The sequence below is a fragment of the Chaetura pelagica genome, unplaced genomic scaffold (genome assembly GCF_000747805.2).
Source record: "Chaetura pelagica isolate M959 unplaced genomic scaffold, ChaPel_1.0 scaffold248, whole genome shotgun sequence".
Classification (NCBI taxonomy): Eukaryota; Metazoa; Chordata; class Aves; order Apodiformes; family Apodidae; genus Chaetura; species Chaetura pelagica.
In genome coordinates, this window is record NW_009954309.1 from 2226269 (window position 1) to 2250887 (window position 24619).

Genomic DNA, 24619 nt, shown 5'->3' on the forward strand with positions numbered 1-24619 from the left:
CACACACATACATGGTTGATGAAATAAATTTCAATTTACTCAAGTTCTTCTAATGTTGTTTTCAGTTAGATATGCCGAGAAAGCTACAGCATCCAGCTGTGGGAATCAACAAGACAATTGCACAGCAGTCATGAAAAGAACAGTCAGCAGAGAAATTATTTGCATTTGCTTTTCTTGACAGCTGATATTTTCCTGATAAATTGCTGCCCTTTGTTGTTCTAGTTGCTTTGAAGAATCAGCCCACTTACGGGGGTGGTAGCTTTGCCTGCATTCCTGGCTTTCCATCGACTGGCACAGGCTGGGGATGAAAACAGGAGGCTGAGACAGGAGGAGGAGGAGGAGTTAGAAGAGGTAGAGTAGAGGTAAAGTTAGCAGGGTAATTAAAGACATGCTGTAGACAGAGTGCTGCTCAGATGTGGTGTCATCTAGAGTGCTTAGGGTTGCAGTTTGTTTTTCAGAATCAGGGGATTCGGGGTGAGATTGATGGTAGGGAAGACACTGTTGTTGCTTGACTTGAGCTGATGGCTGTGGAAACAGGCCAGTGAGGCTGCAGGCTGAGAGAGACACAGGAACTATAAGGTTTGATATCTTCTTCCTATGGAGTGTGGGTTTGTGCCAGTGAGAGAGGAGGACAAGAGAGACTGCCAAGGCAATTCCTGCTTAAACAGTGTCTGCAGCTGTGCCATGGGATTGCTCTCCTTAGTGAGCCCCAGGAAGGAGGTGTAGAGGGAAACATTGGCAGCACAACATGCAAAAGGTGCCCGTATCAAATATGCAAAATTGTTCCCCCAGGATTTCCCTTCAGTGGGATCATATTGTTGTTAAATGACTTGTTAAATAGGATTTAAATGGCTTATTAACTGGGGTCCCCAGGTGGGTGGCTCTTAGTGGGCAGACTGGTCCAATTATTCTGGATTTGCCCTCTTTGTGCTGCAGCCCTGCCCTGTCTAATGCAGATATTTCAGCAAAATTCACTTTTGCAAGAATGTTATTCTAGCCTAGGATCTGGGCCAGGCCTTTATTTCTGTTAATTACAGATCAGTCATTCTTTTTCTTTTCTAAATGTTGAAAAAAAAATGTGTTTTATGTGCAAGAATGGCTGATAAGTGATACACCCACAGGAACATTGTATTTTTCTAACATCCGCCTCTGTGTACTTTCTCTAATTTGCCTGTCGCTGTCTTTGTAGAGGATCTGTCTCCTTTCCTTACTGCTGTTCCCTGCCTTTTAGATGTTTTCCTTCTCTTCAGCCACCCTTAATTCCCACCACTGGCACATCACAGTTTATTGCTTTTTAGTGCTTTATCAGTCAGTGAGTGTGAATTTTCTCTTTAGTTCAGTCATTCTGTGTAAATTTTCACTAGAGGTTTAACAGCAAAACCTCCCTCCCCTGTCTACTGCATGAGTAGGCTCGTGAAGGGTAGTGGTGGTCCTGGTGGGACCAGGAGTGACACACCAGGAGCACCGCAAGTACCATCTGGCCCATTTCAATAGAGAATCCTATTCTTAAATCCTGTTCAGGGTGTTTTTTAAGTAGCATCTGCATGATGTCTCCCGTTTATTTCAAAATAACACATTTAGTGGACGAGCAAGAGTTTTATGAATGCTGAAGTTAGCCTCTGGGGCTACAGCAGGAGGCTCTCTGCATGGAAACGATAGTCTGCCAGTCTGAACTGGCTTTAAACGGGTGGAGATCTTGTGTGTGTAGCCCTGACTCATCCAGTCCGCTTAAGAATAATCCTTGAGGCTTTGGGCAAGGTTTTTAAAGTGTCTCCGTAGGCAGAAAGCCCAGATCCCCTCCTTGTCACCAAGATTTAAACTTCCAAGTGCCGCAGTCACTGCACACAATGGCTGTGCTGCGCTAGTCACGGCGCATGAAGTGCTCGTTGCCCTTTCTTTCCCTGTGATTGCATTCCTTATCCTGCGTGGGCTCTCCTGAAGTGTGTGCCTTTGGTTCAGGAATGCAATGCTGAAATCTCATCAGGTGTTGGAGGCAGCACCACAGGAAAAATATTTCTTTTGTTTGGGACCTGTCCCTGCTGCTGTTCAGCTTCATGGGGGACCAGCAACCAAACACTCTCCTCAAAGCGATGAATCTGTCAGCAGGAGTTGGGCTCTGGTTCATCTCAGTGCAAAGCATCCATTTTGCTCTCAAGCCCAGGGATGGAAACAGACCTGGAGGGAGCTGGGGCACCAGGAACAGCGTGTCACACTGCTGCTTTTCATGTGGAAGCACCACTTTGCTCTATGGGCTCATCAAATCAGTACAAGTGGTGTTCCTTCCCAAGCTGACTGTTGAGGAACAGCCTAATGGCCTGTCTCCTTCAGTCTCATGTCGGGTATCCTTTGGATGCCAACAGCAATTCCCTTTACACTAACCCCTGTAACCTCTGTGGGGTGACTGCATCATCCTGCCTGCAGACACAAATCCCTGGGCAGTTCTAGCAGGTCAAGCTGATCCTTTTCTCCACATGCTCCACTTCTTCATAACCAGCCTGAAGTCTTAACAGAGAAGTGAGGTCCCTGCATTCAGCCACCTGCTATTTCAGACCTAAGACTTTATTGGGTTTTTTGAGTCTCATATTTGAACCCCCCCTATTGCCAAATCTGTCCTAGCCTGGGAGGTCTGAAGACATGTATTTCCATGGAATGAGGTACGTGTGGTGGGAGAAAGGGCCATTCCCCATGCTGCAGGCAAGGAGCTGTCTGAGATGTGCAGTCACACCTGACTTGGCATGCCTGGCAGGGGACAAGCCTGGAGCCAGCTCCTAACCAGGCACCTTGCCATTCTCATCAACAGGCCTCAGCAAAGGATGCCAAAAAAACACTGAGGAGGATGAAATCTGTTTTCTGTGGAAGGAGCTCACAACTGAGGCTAGGAGCTCTGCTCTCCATGTTTTTTTGTGGCTGTGGCCATCACGTGTCTGTTTGAACTTGCTGTTGTCCAGCAGTGACTCTGAGAGTCACTTCTTCTCCCTCCTGGTTTGTCTGGGCTTCAGGAGGGAGATGTCATAAATTTGCCAAATCTGTCCTAGCCTGGGAGGTCTGAAGACATGTATTTCCATGGAATGAGGTACGTGTGGTGGGAGAAAGGGCCATTCCCCATGCTGCAGGCAAGGAGCTGTCTGAGATGTGCAGTCACACCTGACTTGGCATGCCTGGCAGGGGACAAGCCTGGAGCCAGCTCCTAACCAGGCACCTTGCCATTCTCATCAACAGGCCTCAGCAAAGGATGCCAAAAAAACACTGAGGAGGATGAGATCTGTTTTCTGTGGAAGGAGCTCACAACTGAGGCTAGGAGCTCTGCTCTCCATGTTTTTTTGTGGCTGTGGCCATCACGTGTCTGTTTGAACTTGCTGTTGTCCATCAGTGACTCTGAGAGTCACTTCTTCTCCCTCCTGGTTTGTCTGGGCTTCAGGAGGGAGATGTCATAAATTCTCCACTGGGTTCTCTGGGCTTGCTGTGGGAAGTCTCCCTTGCAATGAGCTGCCGTGCCTGGTGCGTGTGGCGTAAGGAGATCAACAGAGTGTGGAAAACTTCTGAGAGCATCTGGGAAGGGATGGGACACCATTGCTTAACATGAAATGTGAAGAGAGCCCCTAAAGAGCTTTCAGCTTCTCCATTGTCTGTGTGTGGTACCCATGTCTCAGATGAGGACAGGCTGTGGATTAATCCACCCTGACCATCACTGGGCTGAGATGAGAGTGGCACCAGAGATTAATATGATGCATAGTGTCATCTCCACATTCAATAACAAACAAGACCACACGAGTTCTTGACATAACCCTCCTTGGGTTTGCATCGGGGCACTGATGAGAGTCTCAGCCAGGGATGGATTATGGCAGCCTGGAAGCTTCCTCACTTCACTGACCAACATCCTGCCTATGGGGTATGAAGAGCTCTCTGTGGGACACAAGATGCTAATAAATGATGAACAGGAAATTAACAGGATTGCAGTTATGTTGCCCTGCAGGGTTTCACATAAATATTCTATGAGAAGAATACTTGTGTGACATGGGAAAGGTATCATGGCTGGGGGATCTTAGACATATGCCTCTGCACAGGTCCTTCAGGTATTGCCCCCTGCAGCAAGCTTGAAGCATGTGGAAGGGGCATTTGGAAAGCAAAGCCTTGGACAGGGAGCAACTGATAAACATCTTTTGCTTTGAGCTATGCTTTCCAGCAAAGTCACCATCTCAAATAGAATGTGCCCCTCTGGATCTGCATTGTTAGTCCAGTCCCAAGGAACAAACCAGAGACAGCCCATGGGTGCTCTGCTGGAGCTTGCCTGAAGTATAGGTCTGTAACAGCAGAGGTGCAAGAAGAGCAAGTGTCAGAGAAATGATGCTGTGAAGGCTCTGTGCCCTCCAGAGATTTCCCTCCGTGAGGTGGATTTTTCCTCTCTGAGGCAAGCCAGCTTTTGGGCAGCTTCTTCCCATGCAGCAGCACACACGCTGCCCTGCTCCAGGGGCTGGGCTGGCCCCGGATGTCGAGATGTTGAAAACATTCCTCATTTATTTCTGTCGCCATTCAATATTATGGGAAAAAGATGTTATCACAGCTAATCCATGCGGTGTCTGTGGAATTTCTTGGCCTTTGAGGGTTTATATTGCATTCATGTATTCCATGAATTGGGCACAAGTTTTGCTTCCAACAGTGGTAGAGTTTTTTTTTTTCCAAGGGGATCCCAATAAGATGAAAGTGTGGTCGCTGACAGAAACCGCAGTGTCAGGCTACGGTCTTGAGGATGTTTTGGATGGCTCTGTATTTTAATTCTTGATTTCCCCTGGCATCTAGACAACCAGCAGTTTATGTGAAGTCCTAAGGGGAGAGGAGAAAAAGAAGTAGAACTGGAGGGAAAGCCTTAATTTAATCGATCGGAATATTTTGGAAACGCATGTGTGCCTTTTTTTTATAAAAGAGGTAACTGGAGAATAGAAAAAATACTGCGTAAAAATCATAGTGAAGCTTTACCATCACATTTTTCCTTCCAAGCATATTCCAACAGGCTGAAAAGAATTAAACAATACTTAATGGTTGAAAAAAAAAAAAGAATACATAAGAGGAGTTAACCCAGGGAGCTTGCTGCTGCAGCTTTTTGGCAGGGAGTCATATTTTTTTGTAGAAAGATTTTGAAAAAACCTGGTACTATCATGATTTACAAAGTTTGTGGTTTTGCGTGGGAAGAGTAAGAAAATGAAAATTAGATCTTGTACTTCAGGATATGATCTATCATTTGTCTCTTCCCCAGGTTCATATTAAACACTTCAGTAGGCATTTTCAAATGCTGTTTTCTGAAATATCAAGCAGAAACAATGAACGAATGTTGTGATAGAGGCTGAGAAATCTTAAGCAATAACTTACAGCTGTGTATGTGAATCATCTGAAAACCCCATCAGCATTGTCTTATGTATATCAAAGATTATCACTTACTATATTGTTCTAACATACCTGTCCCAGTCTGTCTAGGCTGGAGGAATACAGGAAAGGATGATTCTGTTGGCTGTAAGTTAACATCTTGTTCCTTCCTTTGCGATGGCAAAACATTTATGAATAAGCTTAGACCCTGAAGTAGGCTGAGCTGGTAAGGACCTTTATAAATCTCTGTCCCTTCGTATTTCATTGATAATGTTTACCTGTTGTCTAAGCAAGGGGCTTTTTTTTTTGCTTTGTAGATATAGTTCATCCATGAGTCCCTAAACCAGCCCTTCTCCTGAGTCCTTACAGCCTTTGACAGCACATGCAAGCTTAGCTGTGCTGGTACCTGTCACCAGAAGGTCTGAGAGGTCAGATGGAAGATTCAGCTTTTGTCTATGCCTTCTAAGGTCTGAAGTGTACAGTCACTAATATTTATTAAATTCTGTAATGTGATACATCATCTGCACAGATGGGCATCACTTTCTTCAGGGGTCCTACCTAGGCCTTGTGTACAGAAGTTTCTAGTAAAATGTTTCACCAGGTACAGCAGTCCAGCCATGAAAATAACTGGCTGTGCTTGCAGGCATACTGACAGCATTCCCTTCCCTCCTGATTTTGCTACAGAAGACTGTCATTTAGCTGTTATACATGCATCTTTTCAAACCTATGTCATCTCTTGCTTGTGACCAAAACTCATTAGTGCTATGTACAGCCATTATTGTTTTACAGCTACATCACCTGTAAAGGTTGGGATGGGCATCACTTTCTTCAGGGGTCCTACTTAGGCCTTGTGTACAGAAGTTTCTAGTACAATGTTCCACCAGGTACAGCAGTCCAGCCATGAAAATCACTGGCTGTGCTTGCTGGCATACTGACAGCATTCCCTTCCCTCCTGATTTTGCTACAGAAGACTGTCATTTAGCTGTTATACATGCATCTTTTCGAACCTATGTCATCTCTTGCTTGTGACCAAAACTCATTAGTGCTATGTACAGCCATTATTGTTTTACAGCTACATCACCTGTAAAGGTTGTACATGATAAAGTGGAGATAAAACATATATGTGACCAGTGTGCTGCAAAGCAGCAGGAAAGTAAGTGTGAAGCAGCATCATGCTTGAGAGTAGATGAAAGCTCAGAAACCAAGTTAACTTTACGTAATACCAGTTGAATTTATACCGTAGTGTTACCAGATTGTGCTGTTGGTCTGTTGTTTCTGTAATGATATTTGTAATAAGCAGCTTTTCTCAAAAGACTGGTTGTGCAGATGCATTTCTGAGGGTGCTGGGGTATGTTTCAACTGGGCAACTCAAGGTTTCTTCCCAGTTCTTGGGTCCCAGAAGAACCAGGAGCAGACCAAGTGAGGCTGAAAAACTCCACTGCAGAGGGAAACCTGCTGACAGGCGAGGCCTTTGTCCCTTTGCTGACTCTGGGCATGTTTGCACATGGAGAGGAGCAGGGTGCAAAGATCCCTGGCTTCACAGGGGCCAGGTTAGCTGCAGACATACAAGCAGCAGTGCCGTGTCAGGGTGGCATCGTGCCCAGGCTAATTAGCGTGGGCTCATAGCTAGTGCAGCTCTGCTCTCAGGGAGCCCTCACAGTGGGCTTGCTCTGCCCCATGCTGTGCTGCCTGTGCAGGTCACTGCTCATACAGAGCTCATCTGTGCTGAGCCCCATACACATGCCTTTTTTTTTCCCCTCAGTAAAGCAATGGTTAATACTATGTATAACTATTTTAACCCTCTGGTCCGTGTTGCTGAAACCTGCACCACAAGCAGGATTTAGGTTTTCCAAGAGCTCCTCAGAGCTCACAGGTGTGACACACCATACAGAGAGCTGTCAGGAGCTCCCCTCCGACACAGCCTTTTTTATATCTGACCTGCTTTTTTCAGATAATGATGTTTTTTGTCTTGGGTTAACAGCGGAGACCCTGCGTAAGGCAGCTTTCTGATAGCTAGGACTGAGCAAACTCTTTCGGGGGGAGCAGAAGACTGAGGTCACACTCTGCCCTGCAAGCAGGAGAATTATGTCTCTGCTTTTGCATAAAAGCCAGAAAGGACTTGAAACAATGGCATGCTTAGAAAAATAGAAAAGGTAGACTGCTTGCAGGAGGGGTATTTGGAGCTGTATCAGCAGCCTATAGAAGGATGTGAGTCTGGGTTGCATTTAAAGCTGTGCTGCTTGGCAGGCAGGAGTGGTGTGGAGGCTTTTCATTCATTCTCCCTTGCAGATCTGGATGGGAACATCTGTCAGTGCTGCACCCGAACAGCAGTCAGTGGCTGCAGCATGTTGTGCTCATCACCCAGGGCTTTTAAGTAAAAAACCTGGAGGTCATACTCCACAGCTCAGCCATCACTGGCCTCTGTGATATTAAGAGATTGCATTACAGTTACTGCTGCTTATATGAGGAAAAGGTACTGTGTGGTTAAATTATCAGAGGTTAAGTGTGACCAATTGTATTTAACCTAATGATGGATGTTGCTGCTTTGTTTTTTCCCCCTGTATTCAAGAGGACCAAGTACATAGGTTTAAAAAGAAAGTATCAGATTTGTTGTTATTATTGAATTCCACTTACAAAGCTGCTTTTGTTGAGGAAGTGCTGTGCAGAAATAAACGTTTTGCCGAGCATAGATTTGGAACAGCATCTACCTCATGCAGATGAAATGCTGCCATTTCAAAGAACTGTTTATTTCTTCTGTGCAGTGAAGGAAGTGAGTTCCTAACTCTGCGGGAAACGTATCACCCTGCAAATGAGGTTTGTAGCTGTACAGAAATATACCATAGTTCACTGAGGCCAAAAGCCAAATGAGGTGACCAAAGGCAGGAGAGGTGTCCCTGGGCGCTCCCCGCAGCTCCGCCAGGGAGGGTGTCTTTGCAGGACACTTTCCTCCTGGCGTTGGAAGTCAATCAGCCTGTGGCTCATCCTATGAAGCTGAGACTATAACCAGGCCGTTTGTACTGCTTTCATCCTGTCTCATGTTGCTGCTGAGCCTGGTGGTATTCACCATTTACCTTTTCAAAATATTGAGCCAATTAGAAAACCAAATCTCTCTCTTGGTGAATGCCCAAGGGTGAAGCTGTAACGATGCGTGTTCTCCGCAAGCCCGAATCGCGGGTGTCGCAGCTGTGCTTGGGACTGCTGGGATAAGCACAACCAAATTCCTTTCTGATATAGTTTACACCTCAGCACAGCCACACGGAGTGACTGCTTTTGTCCAGCTGCACAAACCAGGCAGCTGAGGCTGAGGGTGGGATGAGCAGGAACAGGGAAGGAAGGCTTGGTGCTTAGAGAACATCACACTGAGCTCAGAGCAAATGAAGGTCCCAGATATTGGATCAGGCTCTGGTGCTTACAAACTGTAAACTGTCAGTGACTTTATTGAGGTGGTGGCTACCATTCAGTGTGAGATACAGACAGATGTTTCTGGGTTTTTCCTTGTTAAGTGTCAAACAGGTGAGTAACTGAGGCAGAACTACTCCTGAGTGCCAACAGTTACATTAAGTATTAATCTAGGGTGCTTGTGTGGAAATCCCACGGTTTTTTGCTCGTGTTTTGTTTTTTTTTCCTTGGTGAATGAAGTAACATAGTCCAAAAGTTTGCATGCATGAGGGTATGCATGCATGCATGAGGGTGAGAGATTTTAAATCTATTAATGTTAGTGTCGGAAGTCCATGAAGCTGCTTTGCATTCATACATATTTTTTATCCCACTCACAATAAGAGCACATTTCTAACTTTAGTGGAGCCCTTTATTAAACTCATCTGGTGGCTCAGATTGCCTGCTACTATTACTGCTTCTTACATGATCAATGTTCTTGCTAAACCTTCTAAAATAAGTATCACGATCTAACTGGTACCCAAAGAGATATCCATCTTGTGTCTGACTACAAGGAATAAATTATGCTCTTATACTGATAATTACTCATGCCTGGATTTGAGGATTACAGTCCTGTGATGCTGATGATTAAAACTGGAATCTATCTTTGTGCACAGATGCTCCCTGTGATCCACTTCAGTGTCTGCCTCGGCTTTTCCAAATTGATTGCTCTTGGCCAATGAAGGTAGACACAGTATCCAATTCTGCAAAAGCATTGCAGGCAGCTAGGACCTGATTTAAATTCTGTACAAGACATGGACTGGAGAGCATATATTCTGATGTCTTCTAGGTAGTTTAGAGAAGTAATCTTGGGCATTTTTTACAGTTCTGAAAATTGGGTGGGTCTTAGAAAAACAGTAACCAGAAAGAAACGATTTCAGAAAATTCAGAAGTGTTGAAAAAACTGTACAAATTCACATCACATTGAAAACCAGGTCTGTTCTGAACTGCAGGAACAGAGATAACTATGTGTGCTTTCTCTTTAAAATAATCTCCCTGTGCTCCTTAACAAGAATGGTGACAAAGCAATGCAAGAAGTTCTGCTCTACGCTTCACTGCCTGGTTTCTCACCCTCAGCTTAAAAATAACAGCTCTGTAGCACCTTCTGTTTTCTCGTGACGTCTGCACACACTTTATGAATAATCTTTCGGGGGAATGCTGGGCTTGATTTCCAGCTGGGATTTTCCCTGCTCTTCCAGCGTTGACTTCACCCTGCTTCCACACAAGTCAAGAGTAGAATGCCCATTGATTTCAGTGTGAGCAGATTTTGACTGTTCAGAAATGCTCAGCCATATGTGTTCTCGTTTTGGAAGAATCATGTGGTTGCATTTGGCCCATGTCGTGTTTTAGTCACTGCGCAAGAGCACGCGGAGTTCCAGCCTGTCCTCACCTGCCCTCGTGATTGCGAGAGCTCAGGGCCTTAGGGAGGTTTTGAGGGCCAAAAGTTTTGCTCTTGTCCTGTTTTGGGGGTTTTGTTTGTTTGTTTACTTGTTTTTCTTCCCAGAATTCAAGAAAACATATTTCTATTCTGAGACAAAGGGAATGCAGACATTTCCAATTGGCTGTGAAAAATACATCTGAGAAAAAAATGTTTTCACTCAGCCTCTATGTTTCATTTGCTAATAAATGATAACATTTTAACTTTATTCAGTATGATATAACACAGTGTTTTAAAAGGGATGAAGAACAGATTGGAATGAAAGGTTAAACCAGACCATTTAAACATTACTGAAAACCCTTTAAGTTTTCTTTTAAAAAGGATTATTTTTTTTCCTAGAAAAAAAAAAAATTATCAGAATTGACACATCTGTGAAACATTTACTTATGGCTGATTGGTATTTTCTGAGGGAAAAATGTTCCACTGAGAATTTCCATCTGGTGTTAGGGCTTCCTAGTCTTTAATGTATTTAGACCCCTCAATATCAAAGGGAAGCTTAGGAAGTACCCTCAGTTCATGTTATGTGCTAGGAACTGCTTGAGGGCAAGATGAAGGGCTCTGCCTTGAGGTTGTAGGTGGGTAGGATGTGTGTCTGTACTCACAGTTTCTAGCCTGGTATGATAATGTGAATTTCAGCAGCTGTTAAATTAGGAGCACAGTCCATTAAATCTCATGCTCCTCAAGGGTAATAGCCTCTGGCAGAAGAGCTGGGTGTACAGACCCCTATCTGCTTCAGCTATCTCACCTGAGTCCAGCTGTGATCATGAGCCTTTAGTTTCAGAAGGTATTTACATAGTCTAACTCTTTGCTTAAAATCACATGAGAAATCTGTGCTAGAAGAAAAACTAATCTTCCCTGGGTCAGAGGTTAATGTCCTTTCCTCTGGATTATCTTTCCTAGTAGCATCCCTGTCCTCTTGTCTGCTCAGTCATCTGTAAGGTAAGCTGAGCATGCCAGGGAGAGCTCTTCTCTAGTGAAGGATATAAGCAAATTAAGGAGATAAATGCAGTTAATCTGTGCTTTCTCCCACATTCCTTGTGCTGTGTCCTGCTGTCACTGTGTGTTCTCCACTGCAGTCAATGAAGGATTTGCATTGGGCATGCTATGGGCTTTAAGCATATTTTCTGATCTGGATCTGCTAGTTAAAAGGTTTGCTGTCCCCCTAAAGTAACTGCATGTGCTGTCAAGGTTTTACATGACTTGGTGAAAAATTAATTGCTGCCATTCATGTCACGTGGTTGTCCTGGTTTAAACACACTTGTTTAAGCCATATGAGTTGGAAGGGGAGTCAGCTTGTGGCTTTGGAAATGTGCAAATCACCCGGAATAACTGGTCTCAGACATTTTTTATGGTATTTCAGCTGAAGTTCCATGAAAAGTGCAAAAAATAACACTCCTTCACCCAAAAACAAAGTCCCAAACCAAACAAACCCATAATAAGTAAATGCTTGCCAAGAGTAATAAAAATCTTAAACTGTGATTTAATATCCTGTCTCCCTTTTGTCTTAGTGGAAAAGGTCATATAGATGAAAGACATCTGCATTGTATCTCCCTTGGATTTCAGGGCAAGACTAAATCCTATTCTTGGCTATTTTTGTGTGAGCAAATTGCCATGAATTCCTTTTATTCAGTTGTCTTAATGTGTCAGCTCTTGAAGAGGGTGAGCAGGCCTGTGGCCAGTGATTTCAAATGCCAGGCTGCATCCCTTATATTTTACTCTCCAGAGATGGGTCCATGCCTGTGCCAGCACTGGGTGAAAGACATCCAGATATGACTGAGTTCATAGGTGTGAGCTGGAGGTTCTGGCCAGTTTATGGTGAAACTTTGGCCATGATAAGTCAAACCAACAAAGATTTTCTTCTTTGTATCATAGAGAATGTCTTAGTGGTCTAAGCCCAGCCTCAGCAGGAGGGTGGAGCACTGGCACACACTGTTTGTGGTTAGGACATTTTTGGGTACAATTTTGAACTACACCAGGTCTGTACAGGGCTTAGGCACAACTTGGTGCAGGGACTGTTCAATACAGGCCAGAAACTCTTTCCAAAACCCCCATAGTTACGTATCCTGGTGGTTGGAACCTGCATAAAGGAAACATGAGACATTGCCTTATCCTGATGGGAGTCCTACATGTCCTAGACACCAGACAGCAGATTAGGCTGGTGGTGCTTGTAGTGAGGGTTTTCTGCTTGTCAAAGGTGTGCAAGTATGCAGAAGAGAATTTAGGGTTCATGGACCAGAGAGAGAGAGAGAGAAGAAGTGAGAAAGAATAGGACTTTACTGTCCACTCCTAGAGGTATTTCCTTGAAATGGGGGAAGAGCAACAGGCTCTAGACCTTTTATTCATTGCATTGCTTTCAACAGTTGGAAGGATGTGGAGAAGTTGTAGTTGAGTTTGCATCAAAGGCTGGTGAATGTTGATAGTCAATAAGGGTTTGGAGGTGAAAAGAGGACAAACCTGGAAAATTAAAATGAGTAGTTAATGCTTGATATGATAGAGATGGACAGAACTGGGGAAGACAGACAAGAGATGGCAAGGTAAAAGTGAAGGAAAAGAACTTTTCTGACTCCCCCTTACTCTTTTATGTTCTTTCTGTCTTCACGATTTTATTAAATATATTTGAAATGTAGTCAGCTCTGGAAGACACTGAATTTACAGTCCTTGATTTTTCCTGACAACGTTTTGTGTTTTTTCAGGAATACCGCCCTGTTTTGAAAAATGTCTCTCTCTCTCAGAAAGCAGTTGCATTGATGAGTGGGAAAATTGTGACCTTCTGGAGCCACAGGGGATGAAATCCTAGCTCTTTCTGAAAGCAAAGGCAGCATCCCCAGTGACAGCAACAGGCCTGGGATGTCACAGGGAGTGTTTTTGGCTGCTGTACTGTGAGCTGGAAACCCTATTGGGGATGGGATCTGTGTTTGTGCATTGCTTGTACAAAGAAGTGCTGAACTGGTTGGCCTCCAGGCATTGCAAAAAACCAAATGTTAAACCAGTTCTCCTGTGAGCAGTAGAAGTAATGAAATATGGGTGTCACTGGATTGTCTGGTAAAGGGCCTTTTTCTCAGCAGGTCTTCTTGCTCTCTCCAGCTGCTTGTTCTCCTCCCAGCAGTAGGAACGTGGTGTGCAACCCCCTTGAGAAGCAACCCACAGTTCAGAGTTGGTGGAGGGGATGCACACCACCCCTGTGTGTGCACAGCACATACAGCAGCAGGCTGTGGTTTTTCTCTACAAAGCTGGGCTGCTTAAAACAAGCAGAGTAAAAAGAAATTAAAGAATACTTTTAGAATACTTTTCCTTCTAGCGTCTAGCAGTCCTAGTTATTTTAGGTCCTGTGACAGTATCAACTGGAAAACTTTTCAAGAGCAATGGGTCTGGTTTTGTTTTGTTGATTTTTGGGGTGTTTTTTTTTCCTAATTAGATCTGTGCATTTAAATGGTCTGTGATAATTTCTTTTCCCAGTTGTACATGTGGAGTGTCTCAACAGGACTGTAAAAGTCATGCTAATTTATGTGAGTCCAAAATTCATCTTTAAGCTGGAAAAGCTTTTGCTATTTTTGTTTGCAAAAAGCTTTTGGGTCCTTAAGTAGAGGGCACGGCTGAACAGCCAAGGGATGTGTTGTTTTATTATTTTTATTAATATACTTTAAAAGCAACTCAGAAATACTTTACTTTGATACCTGAAGCCAAGGCAGCAAAGTGCAAACTTTGCCATTTACTAACATGGAAAACGTGAAACAAAGTAGACACACCTTCTACTTCTCTACCTCTCTCTTTGCTTCTCCACTTCTGGGAGATTAACATTTCTTTTTTTAATAACTGAGAACGCTGCATTTTTGGCATAAAATACAAATAATTTATATTTGCTTTTCCTGTCACTGTAAACACTCTTCAACATCTCCCTTGTTACTCTCCCATGAAAAACTTCCGTACCAGAAAGCCTTAGAAACCAGCACTTACTCCAGAAACAATCTGGACATATCATTTTGTGCAGAGGGAAGTCCTCAGTTAGGATCCTTATGTCTCCCTCTCTCATGGGGCTTTTTTAAGGGCTTGCTGGCATGCAGGGCTCCCCCTAAAATCAGCTGGAGTTGTAGGTGCTTGACATAGCTGGACTTGAGGTGGAGAACTGGTTCTGCTCTTGAGACTCTAGTCAGGCTGCAGGGCAATCATTGCCTGCACTTCAAGAGGATTAAATATACAAAAGCATGGAAAAGAACTGAAATTCTTAGTATGGTGAGGCTGAAAGTCTAGCCCTTAGCTTGAAAAAAAATCCTTTGCTTTCATACATCTGAGCCCCTTGTGTCTTTACTGCTATTAAATCCATTCATTCCATTGAAGACAGAAAAGCCAGCCAGGACAGTCCTGCCTCCACCTTCTCCCCCTGCTATGAGGAGCTGGAGAGGCCGTGCAAGGTGCAGAGCGTGTCCACAGGCCTGAGCCACAGGAGCAGAGGGAACCTGAATGTGGGCTTCCTGCCTCCTCTTGGTTCTGCCTAGCTTTCCCATAAGCTCTGTTTTCAGCTGGGGCCCTGGTTTTGTTGTCGTTTTAAAATGTGATTTAGAATGTTAACTTTAGCCAGCTGAAATTATTTCCTTTTTGCCCCCTTACTGAGAAGGTTTATAAATATCGAGTTACACAGGAAGCAAATTCTCTTGTTATCAGATTGTTCTGTAGTCACTTTTATTTTCCTCAAAAGCGTAATGGCAAACTTTATCAGTGCTCAGTCATTTGTTTCCTATTAAACACAAGTGATTAGGATACTGTTTGGCTCACTGGGAAGAGTTGCTGACCTGTTTTGTCTGTAAATGTAGCTTTAAATTAGGAGACACCTGAAACGGGTAGGAAGTTGAGTATTAATTGGGTTCAAGTTCCATAAGCACAGATTGCAGTTTCCCAGTGGGAATGTGGTAAATAGCCGTCACCAAAATAATATTAATTACATTATCTCCCAGAGAGGTCCCAGGAGGTGCTAAAATAGCACATGTGCCACTTGGGCTTGGATGCTTAGACACGAAGATCAGTGTTTGCTGCTGTGTTGCTTTGCACAGTGCAGAGCATGCGTCGCTGGGGGAGTTGAATGGGATAAGGAGGCTTGGATTGTCTGTGTAATTGCCTGGGATTTTGCTCTCGTGAGTTTAAAAAATCAAAATACTATCTAAAACAAGTGCTGAATTTCTTTTTTTCTGTGCTGGCACCCTGAAAGGAATGAAAATAACAACCCAAAATATGGATTTTATAAAACACCTGAACAGAAAATGTTTCTTGCAGCAGAGATTGTGTCTTCCCTGTAGGTTGGTTCAGTTCCAGCATGACTCTCAGTGCCACACAAAGAGTGTATCTACCTCATTTATCAGAATCATGACCTCATTTATCAGAATCACTCTCTGTGTGATTGACTCCATACCCAGTCATGCCCCCAGCACTGCAGGGGTGCACTGCCCTGTTGTGCCAGCACCGCCACAGTCAGTGTTGGTTGCACCCTGACTACTGCCCTTGCCTGAGCAGCAGCTCAAAGGCTTTTGCTGCAAAAGCCCCTGCTAGTTGTGTTGAACTGGTAGGACATGAGCCCTGGGGCCAGCTGGCTGGGTGGTCAGGTACCTCTGTGCAGGTCAGACCACTCTGAAACCACGACTTGCTGTGCGGCATGTCAGGCAAACTGGAAGTGCTGAGCCAGATGCCTCCCTGGGCCCTTTAGGGCCACGTGATGTCTTTGGGAAGCCTGTTTAGACCCAGCAGCCTTCCTCCCTCGGGTATTGATGAATGATGGAAGTGAGAAGCAAGCAAACAGACAGTTCTTTGGTGGCTTGTCACTAACTTCTCTGTTGTTAATTGAAACTCAGCAAGCTGGATTCACAGGGTATATAAGTACACTGGCCTTGGAAATAGCATTGACTCCGACCTGATAATCAGACTTTTCCATCTGGGCTACAAAAACAAGAACCTGGTGGTTTGTTAGGGACATGCTGGCAGACACTTAAAGACAGCAATACTGAAGGCACCATTATAATTAGCTCAGCCAGAGACTGGGCACATAGATTTACTTGAAAACCAGTGTGTCTGGTCCCTGGTTGACGTGACCTCTATGGAAATACACTGCTGAAAGAATACTTAGATTTTAGTCATCTGATTCAGTGTTGTTCATCCTTGTTGATGGTGTTACATATTAACGTTATTAAGTAAAGGTATTGGCATCCCATAATGAGGGGGGTGACTTACAATGTAAAAAGTCACTTCATGGATCTCAGGAACTGACTAGTAGGGTGTTTTAAAATTCAAAAAGTGCTTGTTCCTTGTTTACGTAGCTTAAATTAAATACCAGAGGGGTTCACATATATTCGGATGAAGGGCAAAGATGTGCCCTTTGGTCTGTTTCACAACAGCTCAAAACTAACACAACCACCTTGAGACAAAGGGAAGCTTTCATCCTTGTTCCTACAGCTCCACACAAAAATCTGAATTGAAATGAGGTTGAGCAACAGAAAGAAAATAACTAAGCAGACCTCATTCTTAACTGCAGAAGAAGTTTTTTCAACAGAAAATGTTAGCCAGCTTCACAAAATGTCAGTAACTGGATAAAAATGGTCCCCTAGTTATTTCCTGGTTTCGTTACTTCTCCCATGATAACACATTCCACTCAGAGATGCATTGCTGAACCAGGGTTATACAGGGCAATGAAAGAGGGACATTTTGGGGAGAGGAAAAACATAAAGAAAAAATACATTTAGGTATTATAACTTTTTTTTCTGTTGTTCTCTATTTTTCTTCAAAATAGGAAGAAACAAGCTCCAACTGATTTTTAGGGTGCAACTCATACTTTTGTTTTTTTTTTCACTCTCTTTATATTCAAAGATCTGGAGCTGATATCTAGATATATTTTTTAATATAAGGAAACAATTTTTTTCCCCCAAAGTGAGAAGGATAGCCCATGGCTGCTTGGCTGGGCCCAGAAGGTTCTGTTTCATGCTGGAGTCAGCGACAGTTTCCTACAGTGACTTTGTTTGACCCTCACTCCTCTGATGGGCTGGGGCTGGCAACAATCTCAGCTCCAGCCATCAAAACATTCCTTTGTGGCCAAGTGCCCTTCTGCTTTCTTTGAAATATCTGGTGTCAGTTTTAACAAGAGGGGAAGCAGACGTTCGTCACCATTAATTCGTCGGACAATTAAGCTGGTGATCTCTGACCTCCTGCCATTATTGGCTTTCAGAGTCAGGGTAAAGACCCCACAGGTATCTGTTCTCTGTCATTCCCCACAAGCTGCCTGAGTATTTTATTTACTCAAAGACTTAGCTTTTGCCCACCACCAGCCAAATGTATATGCTTCAGAATAAAAATTGCTAATAAGCTGTTCCAGACAGTGACATTAATCTCTGAGCAAGGATAACAGCAAGTTGGATGTCAGGAAAGCATGTGAGTGGGAATGATACATTTATTTAGATTTATGTACGTATTAGAAGTGTCTGTCACTGGCTGCAGCTGCTGGTGGTGTGTTGGGCTGGCTTGGACATCCAGCACTTCTCTGAACCTGAGCCAGGGTTGTCATACTGGGTGGTGTGGGATCGCTGTGTGCTGATGGTTTCCTTCTTTGTCTTCCAGGCTATGACATTACCTAGGTTTTGCTCTCTCCTGGAGTCTCTGGTGGTAGGTTCTTCACCATTTGTTTCCACACTGTTCCTAGGGGCATCTGGCCCAGATTAATACCTTGCTTTAATTCTGACCCCAGGGCTGTGGGGAGAACAAGTAAAAGTGCAGGACTTGGTGAGCAATGAGGAAATAGTTAATCCATCCCTGGCACAAAGCTGCTGTTTTGTGTTTATTAAGGTGGTGCTTACCACCACCAGCTCTGAGGGTGGGTGGTGGGAGAGGCAAGACAAGAGCAGGCCAGCTACTTGCATCATCTGACACTTATGCCATGCAGCCTTCAAGCCTCGTTTTTCAGTCCCTGCTTTAGCAGCACTTCATTAACTAATCAGAGGAACCCTCTCCTTTGCTTTACAAGTTTCCTCTTTTTTTTTGTCTTCTACCTCCTAATTTTCTCTTTTTATTTCTGCTCTTCTTGTTGAGTCCTTCAACTGGTAGCTATAGTAACACCCGTGAATGAGTGACTGTAGCACACTGCTACGACCCACTCCCCTCCGTAAAGCTCTGCTGGGCTTTCACACACTGGTGGTGGCTTGGCACCCTCTCTTAGAGGGGTTTCTCCAGACAACAGGGAGAGTCTTAGCTTGGAAGCCAGCTCCATCCTGCTCACTATTTGCAGCTGCAACCCACAGTATATTGTGGCAGAAGGAATGAGTCACTGGCAGGGCAATCTGTTACATCAGATAATCACAGATTACCTCCATTAACCTGGGTCTCTTCTGTAACCTTTTACAATAATGATCCTAAATGCTGACGCATGCAGTTGTGTACCCTCACATCTTGAGCTGGCAGTGATTTTGGAGGACGATGTTTTCTGTGACTTCAGGGGTGATTTAGCAGGGTGTGACACTGAGATCCACAAAATGGAGCCTTTGCTGGACAAGGCCAGGCTTTGTAGCTAAGTAAGGGAGAAGTGTCCCCTAAAGCTGACCATGTCCCATCTCATCAGCCTTGTGCACCCCTTTCCACATAGTGCATTTTTCCTCCAAAGCCAAACTGTGTGCCAGCACCTTTTCCCCTCTGCCAGCCAGGCACTGCAATTGGAAATGCTCATTGTCACTGGGCACTCCAGGATGGTTTTATTCCCTTCCCCACATTTCCCCTACGGTGTGTGGGAAGGCTTGCCATGTATCTCGGATTTCATGTATGCTTTTGTGCATACATCTGTAGTTGAGAATCTGATGTGATATTTGACCAAGGAGAGCCAGAAAGATGGACAGGATCTTCATTTGGTTTTATGGGAAAGAAAGATGCAGCTGATACTAATCTCAGACAGAAAGTTATCCAACCTAAGACACGTTTAGATGCTGGACTTTTCTTCCTGGCTGACTCTGGAAGCGAAAGTGCTGAAGGGTCACAGGTTGCAGAAGAGATGTTCCTCTACAACAGTTCTGGCACTATAGCCTATACACGTGTTCTCAGGAGGTCCCTGGCCTAATTTGCACAATTTTTAGCTTGTTTATGTCAACTGCCTGAAAGAGTTGCGTGAGAAGGGTGAATGCAGCAAGGCATCATTGAAGGACACTTCTTAAGACTGCTGAGCTATCTCCCTGGTTTAATGGTCCTCTAGACCACTGCAAAAATACAGAAACACCATAAGCCAAAAACATACTGGGCACCTGATAACACTTGCTCAGTGCCCTCCTACTTCACATCAGCACCTTTGCTGGGCTAGTATCTCTGGTAGGATTAAATGTGGGAGAAGAGATTGTGGTTTAAATGTGATACTGGAGGAATAAACCTGGTAATGCAGCAACTCAGTAGAGTATTTGCAGGCACAGGGAGCACAGAGGGGCTGCAGTCATTTGGCATCAGGCTCTGTATAGCTGAGACCTCTGTGTTGCATCTCTGAACATTTGGGGTCTGCCAGTCTGTGCACCACAGAGCAGGACTGAGGACTCAGGTGTGTTATTTAGATGCTTGAGGGGACTTACTCTTCTGTCTCCTTCGTGGAGACTCTACACTGGTTCCTTCTTGCTTTTCTGATGACTGTTTTATTGACTCAGACATAAACCATTTATGTCCGGAAAGAAAAACACATCTGGATTTCTGGATTCTTATCAGAGCATCTCAAGGCTTTACCAGTTCTGTCAGTTAGGTGGAACTAACAGATCAGTCAGGCCTAATAAAACAGCCTGTCACAAATCATTAATTTTTTATTAGGTTTGCTAAAATTCTTTTCTTTAGCCCTGTAGGTTAGTTTATTTAGGGGATGGCAAAAAGCCCCAGAAAAGAGCATAATTCTCAGAGTTTGACTGATAGGAACACACTCAGATTCTCACCTCCCATCCAGCTGGATCTCCTCCCCACAGTTCAGAAATACTCCTTATAAAACTCAAATGTCAGGAACAGAGAGGCTAAGTTCTTTTTTTAGAGACTGCAGAACTATTTGCAGGAGAAAAAGCCCACACAGCTCTTTGACAGGGACAGACAGAACCCACATAGTTTCCTGCTCAGAGCTGGGGTTTTTTGCGTGTTCTCCCTCTAGAACTGACACCAGAGTTTTCAGAAGAGCTGTGCCCCAGGTATTTACCTGTACCAGGGCAACGTTCCCTTGCGTGCTCCTTCTGCCTGTCTCATGCTTCCCTTTGTATCACTAAGCATCAGAATTGCACAATGTGGAGCACCAAGTTGGCAGAGCCTTCTTAGATTTCTAGTCATTTCTCTGTGTCCAACTAGGACCCACGAGTCCCTTTCAAGGTATTTTGGCTTTAGGGGCCATCCCTAAGAACGTCTGGGTTGCTTGAGAAATGCCACTTACACATGCTCCTGGGCAACCTGCGTGGTCAATGGGCCCTACAGGGACAGTAGATGGGCACTGACTTGAGTTTACAGGTTTGATTTTGGGAGCATTAGTTAGCAGCCTATATTCATGTTAGTAAGATGGGGTAATAATTGTATAGAACAGGTAATAAGTTTTTAAAGCTGAAGAGCCTTTGCTTAAAGAGGAGTTCCTGCCTGGAAAAATGTTATCAAGCCCTATTCAAGCAAGATTTCTGGAGCAGGGATTTGCATTCTTTCTCTGGAGGTATGAGAAGCAGGTCTCCTACATTCAGTGTAAATTGCAGCTGTGCAAATTAACTTAAGGGAACTGGTAAAGAATGTGGGAATATAGATTCACTTGAACATTCAGGTATGGGGAGGCAACGTTCATTGTTTAATTCTTGTGTGCTTCAAAATATGTGATGGTTGAGAACATTTCTGACAAAAGAATCTTCCTTTCTGAGAATGAAGTTTTGTCAAAAATTAAGAGGTTTGCAGGAAAATGTCTACTATAGAAACATCATTTTAACAAAGTAAAGAATGTCAATTTACTGTACTCATTTTGTTTCCCTGATATAATCTATCTTAATACTCTATTTGATATGTTCTATGATAATGTTTTGACGTTAGAGAACTGAGATGACTCAAATGTTATCAAAATGAAATATTGCAATGTCTTTAAATCAGAATTTTCTAGAACTTTTGAAATACTGACTCTCAGCTCCAGTTTGGAGGAAAACTCCACTGAGATATTTTACATTTGTAGCAAGGTGATAACCTTGATTCTTAAGAGCTCTGTTCTAAAGCTGGGTCCCCCATAGTAATCACTGATACTGAAGCATTACAGACAAATGTTACCTACACCACTGATGGATAAAATTTCTTGATACCTCCCAGGTTCAGACATCATAGCCTCTGCATGTTCCTCCAAGAGACCTTACGGGTCCAGAAAGTGCTTCCAAAGGAAGAATTGTCTCTTTTGCTCTTGTTGCCAACTACAATGTTAAATGCTATCCAGGCACCTTTCAGTCCAAGGCCACAAACTCAGTTCATCTCAACAGCCTGTTGAGCCATCCAATACATGGTAGTGCATTTTAAACACAACTAAACTGCCTGGATTTGTGCCAGAAGCCTAGCTGACTTTGAGGTCAAGAATAAGAAGTAAAAAATTTGGGCTGTGCTTAGTTTTACTATTTTAGATGATAGCTGGTTTGATTGTTATGAGATTTACTGCTTGTTTGGATTTTTAGTGGATTGTAAATCTTCAGTATACTTGGTATCATCTGGATTGTTTTTGTTTGTGGTGTAAAGGCCAATGATTTCTTTTTGCTCATTCATCAGCTTTAGATAAACACAATGCAGTTAAAATACAAGGCAAAAAAAGAAAGAGACGCCATAACAGACAAACTAAGGGTGCTTACGCAAGGGAAAATTCAACTGCATCCAGGGAAGTCACAGCACCAAACAACTCCCTGTTAACATGTGTAGCAGTGAAACATGCACCCAGCGTATATAGACTGGCCCACAACACCCAAGACAACTTGTTGAAATAATCTAAAATGTGCATTAAAATACCCAATGGAGCATGTATGCAAACGTGTATAGGGAGTGCCACAACTGCGGATGCCCACTCGACACCACCAGAAGGAAGTCAAGGTGTTTTTTTTTTTCAATTTAGTTAAGATCCTTTTAATATGCTCTGACTAGACATATACTGTTTTATATTCCGAGAGTAGCACCAAAATGGCCTTGACATATGATAGTCAAGCCCTGAGGATCAGACTTCAAAGACTAATGCCTTCGCTTCCTCTCTCCCTTCAGTGGCAGGGGATGTTATTAAAGCATGTTATTAACATACACATTCTTTTTAACATATAAAATGTGTTAATGAAGTCAAGTTTTAGCTACTCATCAAGTACTGCCTGACCTCTTACTTAAATAGGAGGTAGATATTCCTGCAATAAACATTTGTTTCCAAAGAGTGACTTCTGTAAGCCAACGTTGGTAGGACTTTAGATGCCAGTTGTATACAAAATGTTTTGCCCTCTGGTATCCAGATAGCAAAGCCAGCCTGGCTCTGCTGGGGAGAGGCTTACATTTTTGCTCATGAAATCGCCATCTCTGTGGTTCTGAAGTCTTAAAAATGAAATACATCTGCTGTTCATTTCTAAAAAGCAATTGGATGGTTTACACAGCACTTGTCAGGCTCATGTATTCGTGGCAGCGTGCAGATGATTTATGTGCAAACATGGCGTGACAGCAGGGAAGATAGGCACAAAACCATTATCATGCTCTGTGGCTATTCAGAGAGTCACGTTCATCAAAACAGGCTGCAGGAGATAAAGACAGATTAGCATGGATAAGAGGAGCTATGTAATGTGATTCTCTTCTGAGGGCATGCTGTGGGCTTTCTGTTGTATCTTATAAACCGGAGCCTTTAAAGTCTGCTTTGTGGGAGTATTGCATCCCAGTGGATGCTGGGCACCTACCTGCTTTTGAAATTCCAGCCCCATGCTCTCCTGTTCTTTGGGATGATGTAGAAGGGGATTCATAAAGAGGTTCCTCATGGTCTTGTAAGTGCTTGTTTTAACCACAGGTTACTCAGGAGTATCATGTAAGACTTTGTAAGGATAAAACAGATTTCCTGGTTTGTTTTTTTTTCTGCTTTCCCAGGTGAGAAGGGCAGGATGAAGGACAGAGAGGAGGTGTTATCGTTCATTCTTTGAAAACAAACTGTTTTCACTTGCTAGTATAACCAAACGTTAGGTGGGAACAATGTGAAACAAGAATGGTAATCTTGGGTGAACTTCCATGTGAAACAGGTCTGGGAAGGGTGGAACTGTTTGTCTGAGATGATAGATGAGTTAGATACGAAAAATTCTTAGGGAAAAGTTTTATTTGTGCTTTCACATTAGGAAGAGATACTCCAGGAGAGTAAGCAGTTCCGTGTTTAAAATTGGTACTCTTTTCCTGCACAAAGACGTGGTTAATCTCTGGAACTCAAATCTATGTGAGGCAAAAAGGCATCCAACAATCCAGGGCATTTACCAGGAGCATAAAAACAACCTGAATTTAAATAGCATAGATGGTAAAAAGGAATAAGAAATTTCAGAAGCTATATTCTTTCATGTTTTGTTAGCCAAATCTAATTAATACAGTATGGAAAAACTTCCTGATTTCCAAATACTTCAGCAACATCTTTCTAAGATCTCCATCTGGAGCTGCATGCAGTGTGTCCTGTACTAGACAGACCATTTGTTTAATTGAATATGACAATTCCATACAGCTGCGTATTCTGTGACAGGAGTCGGGAAAGGAAAGCTGGAAAGAGGAAGAGTAGAAGAAATGTAAACTTATTTTGAGTGGAAATAGGACACCGACAATTATTGTTTGACTTTTAATATTTTGGGGAGGTTTTTTTCACAGCTTTCACATGCTGTGTATTCAAGGCCTTGCAATCAGAGTGTACAGAGCTTGGTACCCTTGTTGAGAAGGACTTGGATGACAGCCGAGCTACTGTTGTGAAATGGAAGACACAAACTCTAGTCGTCCTTCAGTGATCTGTGGATAGTTTTCCTAAACTGTGGATTAACTAGACTGCAGATAACTCAGTTGAAGGCAATGAAATGTTTGGCCATGTTGGGTGAGCCAGGCCTGGCAGCACGGGGTGGGATGCAGGCTTATCAACTCGGGCAAGGACAGAGCAAAAGTATGAAGCCAGCTCAGCCATGCTCAAAGCCACCTTGCATGGTGGCATGAGACACAAAGGGAATATGCTACAGGCATGATGCTGGAATGAATTCACCCATCATTGTGTTTAACTCTGTGTTATGAAATATCTTTAATCAGCTGAGCAGAAGCATGGCTTGATCCTGTCATTAGCAGAATTAACAGGCTCAAGGCCTAGGCTTCAGCTTCTTGCTCTCTCTTTGATTTCTCATGTCATTTTGGACAAGCCACTTAATAGTTCATTGGCTAAACAATATGCAG

At 43.5% G+C, this 24619-nt stretch overlaps 1 protein-coding gene across 1 annotated transcript in view; it reads right to left on the reverse strand.

Moving 5' to 3' along the window:
- PRDX3 (peroxiredoxin 3) overlaps window positions 1-23196 on the reverse strand; it is a 76164-nt gene extending 52968 nt beyond the window's left edge. The window contains exon 1 of the mRNA XM_010003987.1: window positions 23119-23196. Within this exon, the coding sequence (XP_010002289.1) occupies window positions 23119-23196 (78 nt within the window). The remainder of the gene's footprint in view (window positions 1-23118) is intronic.
- Between the last annotated feature and the right edge of the window lie 1423 nt (window positions 23197-24619).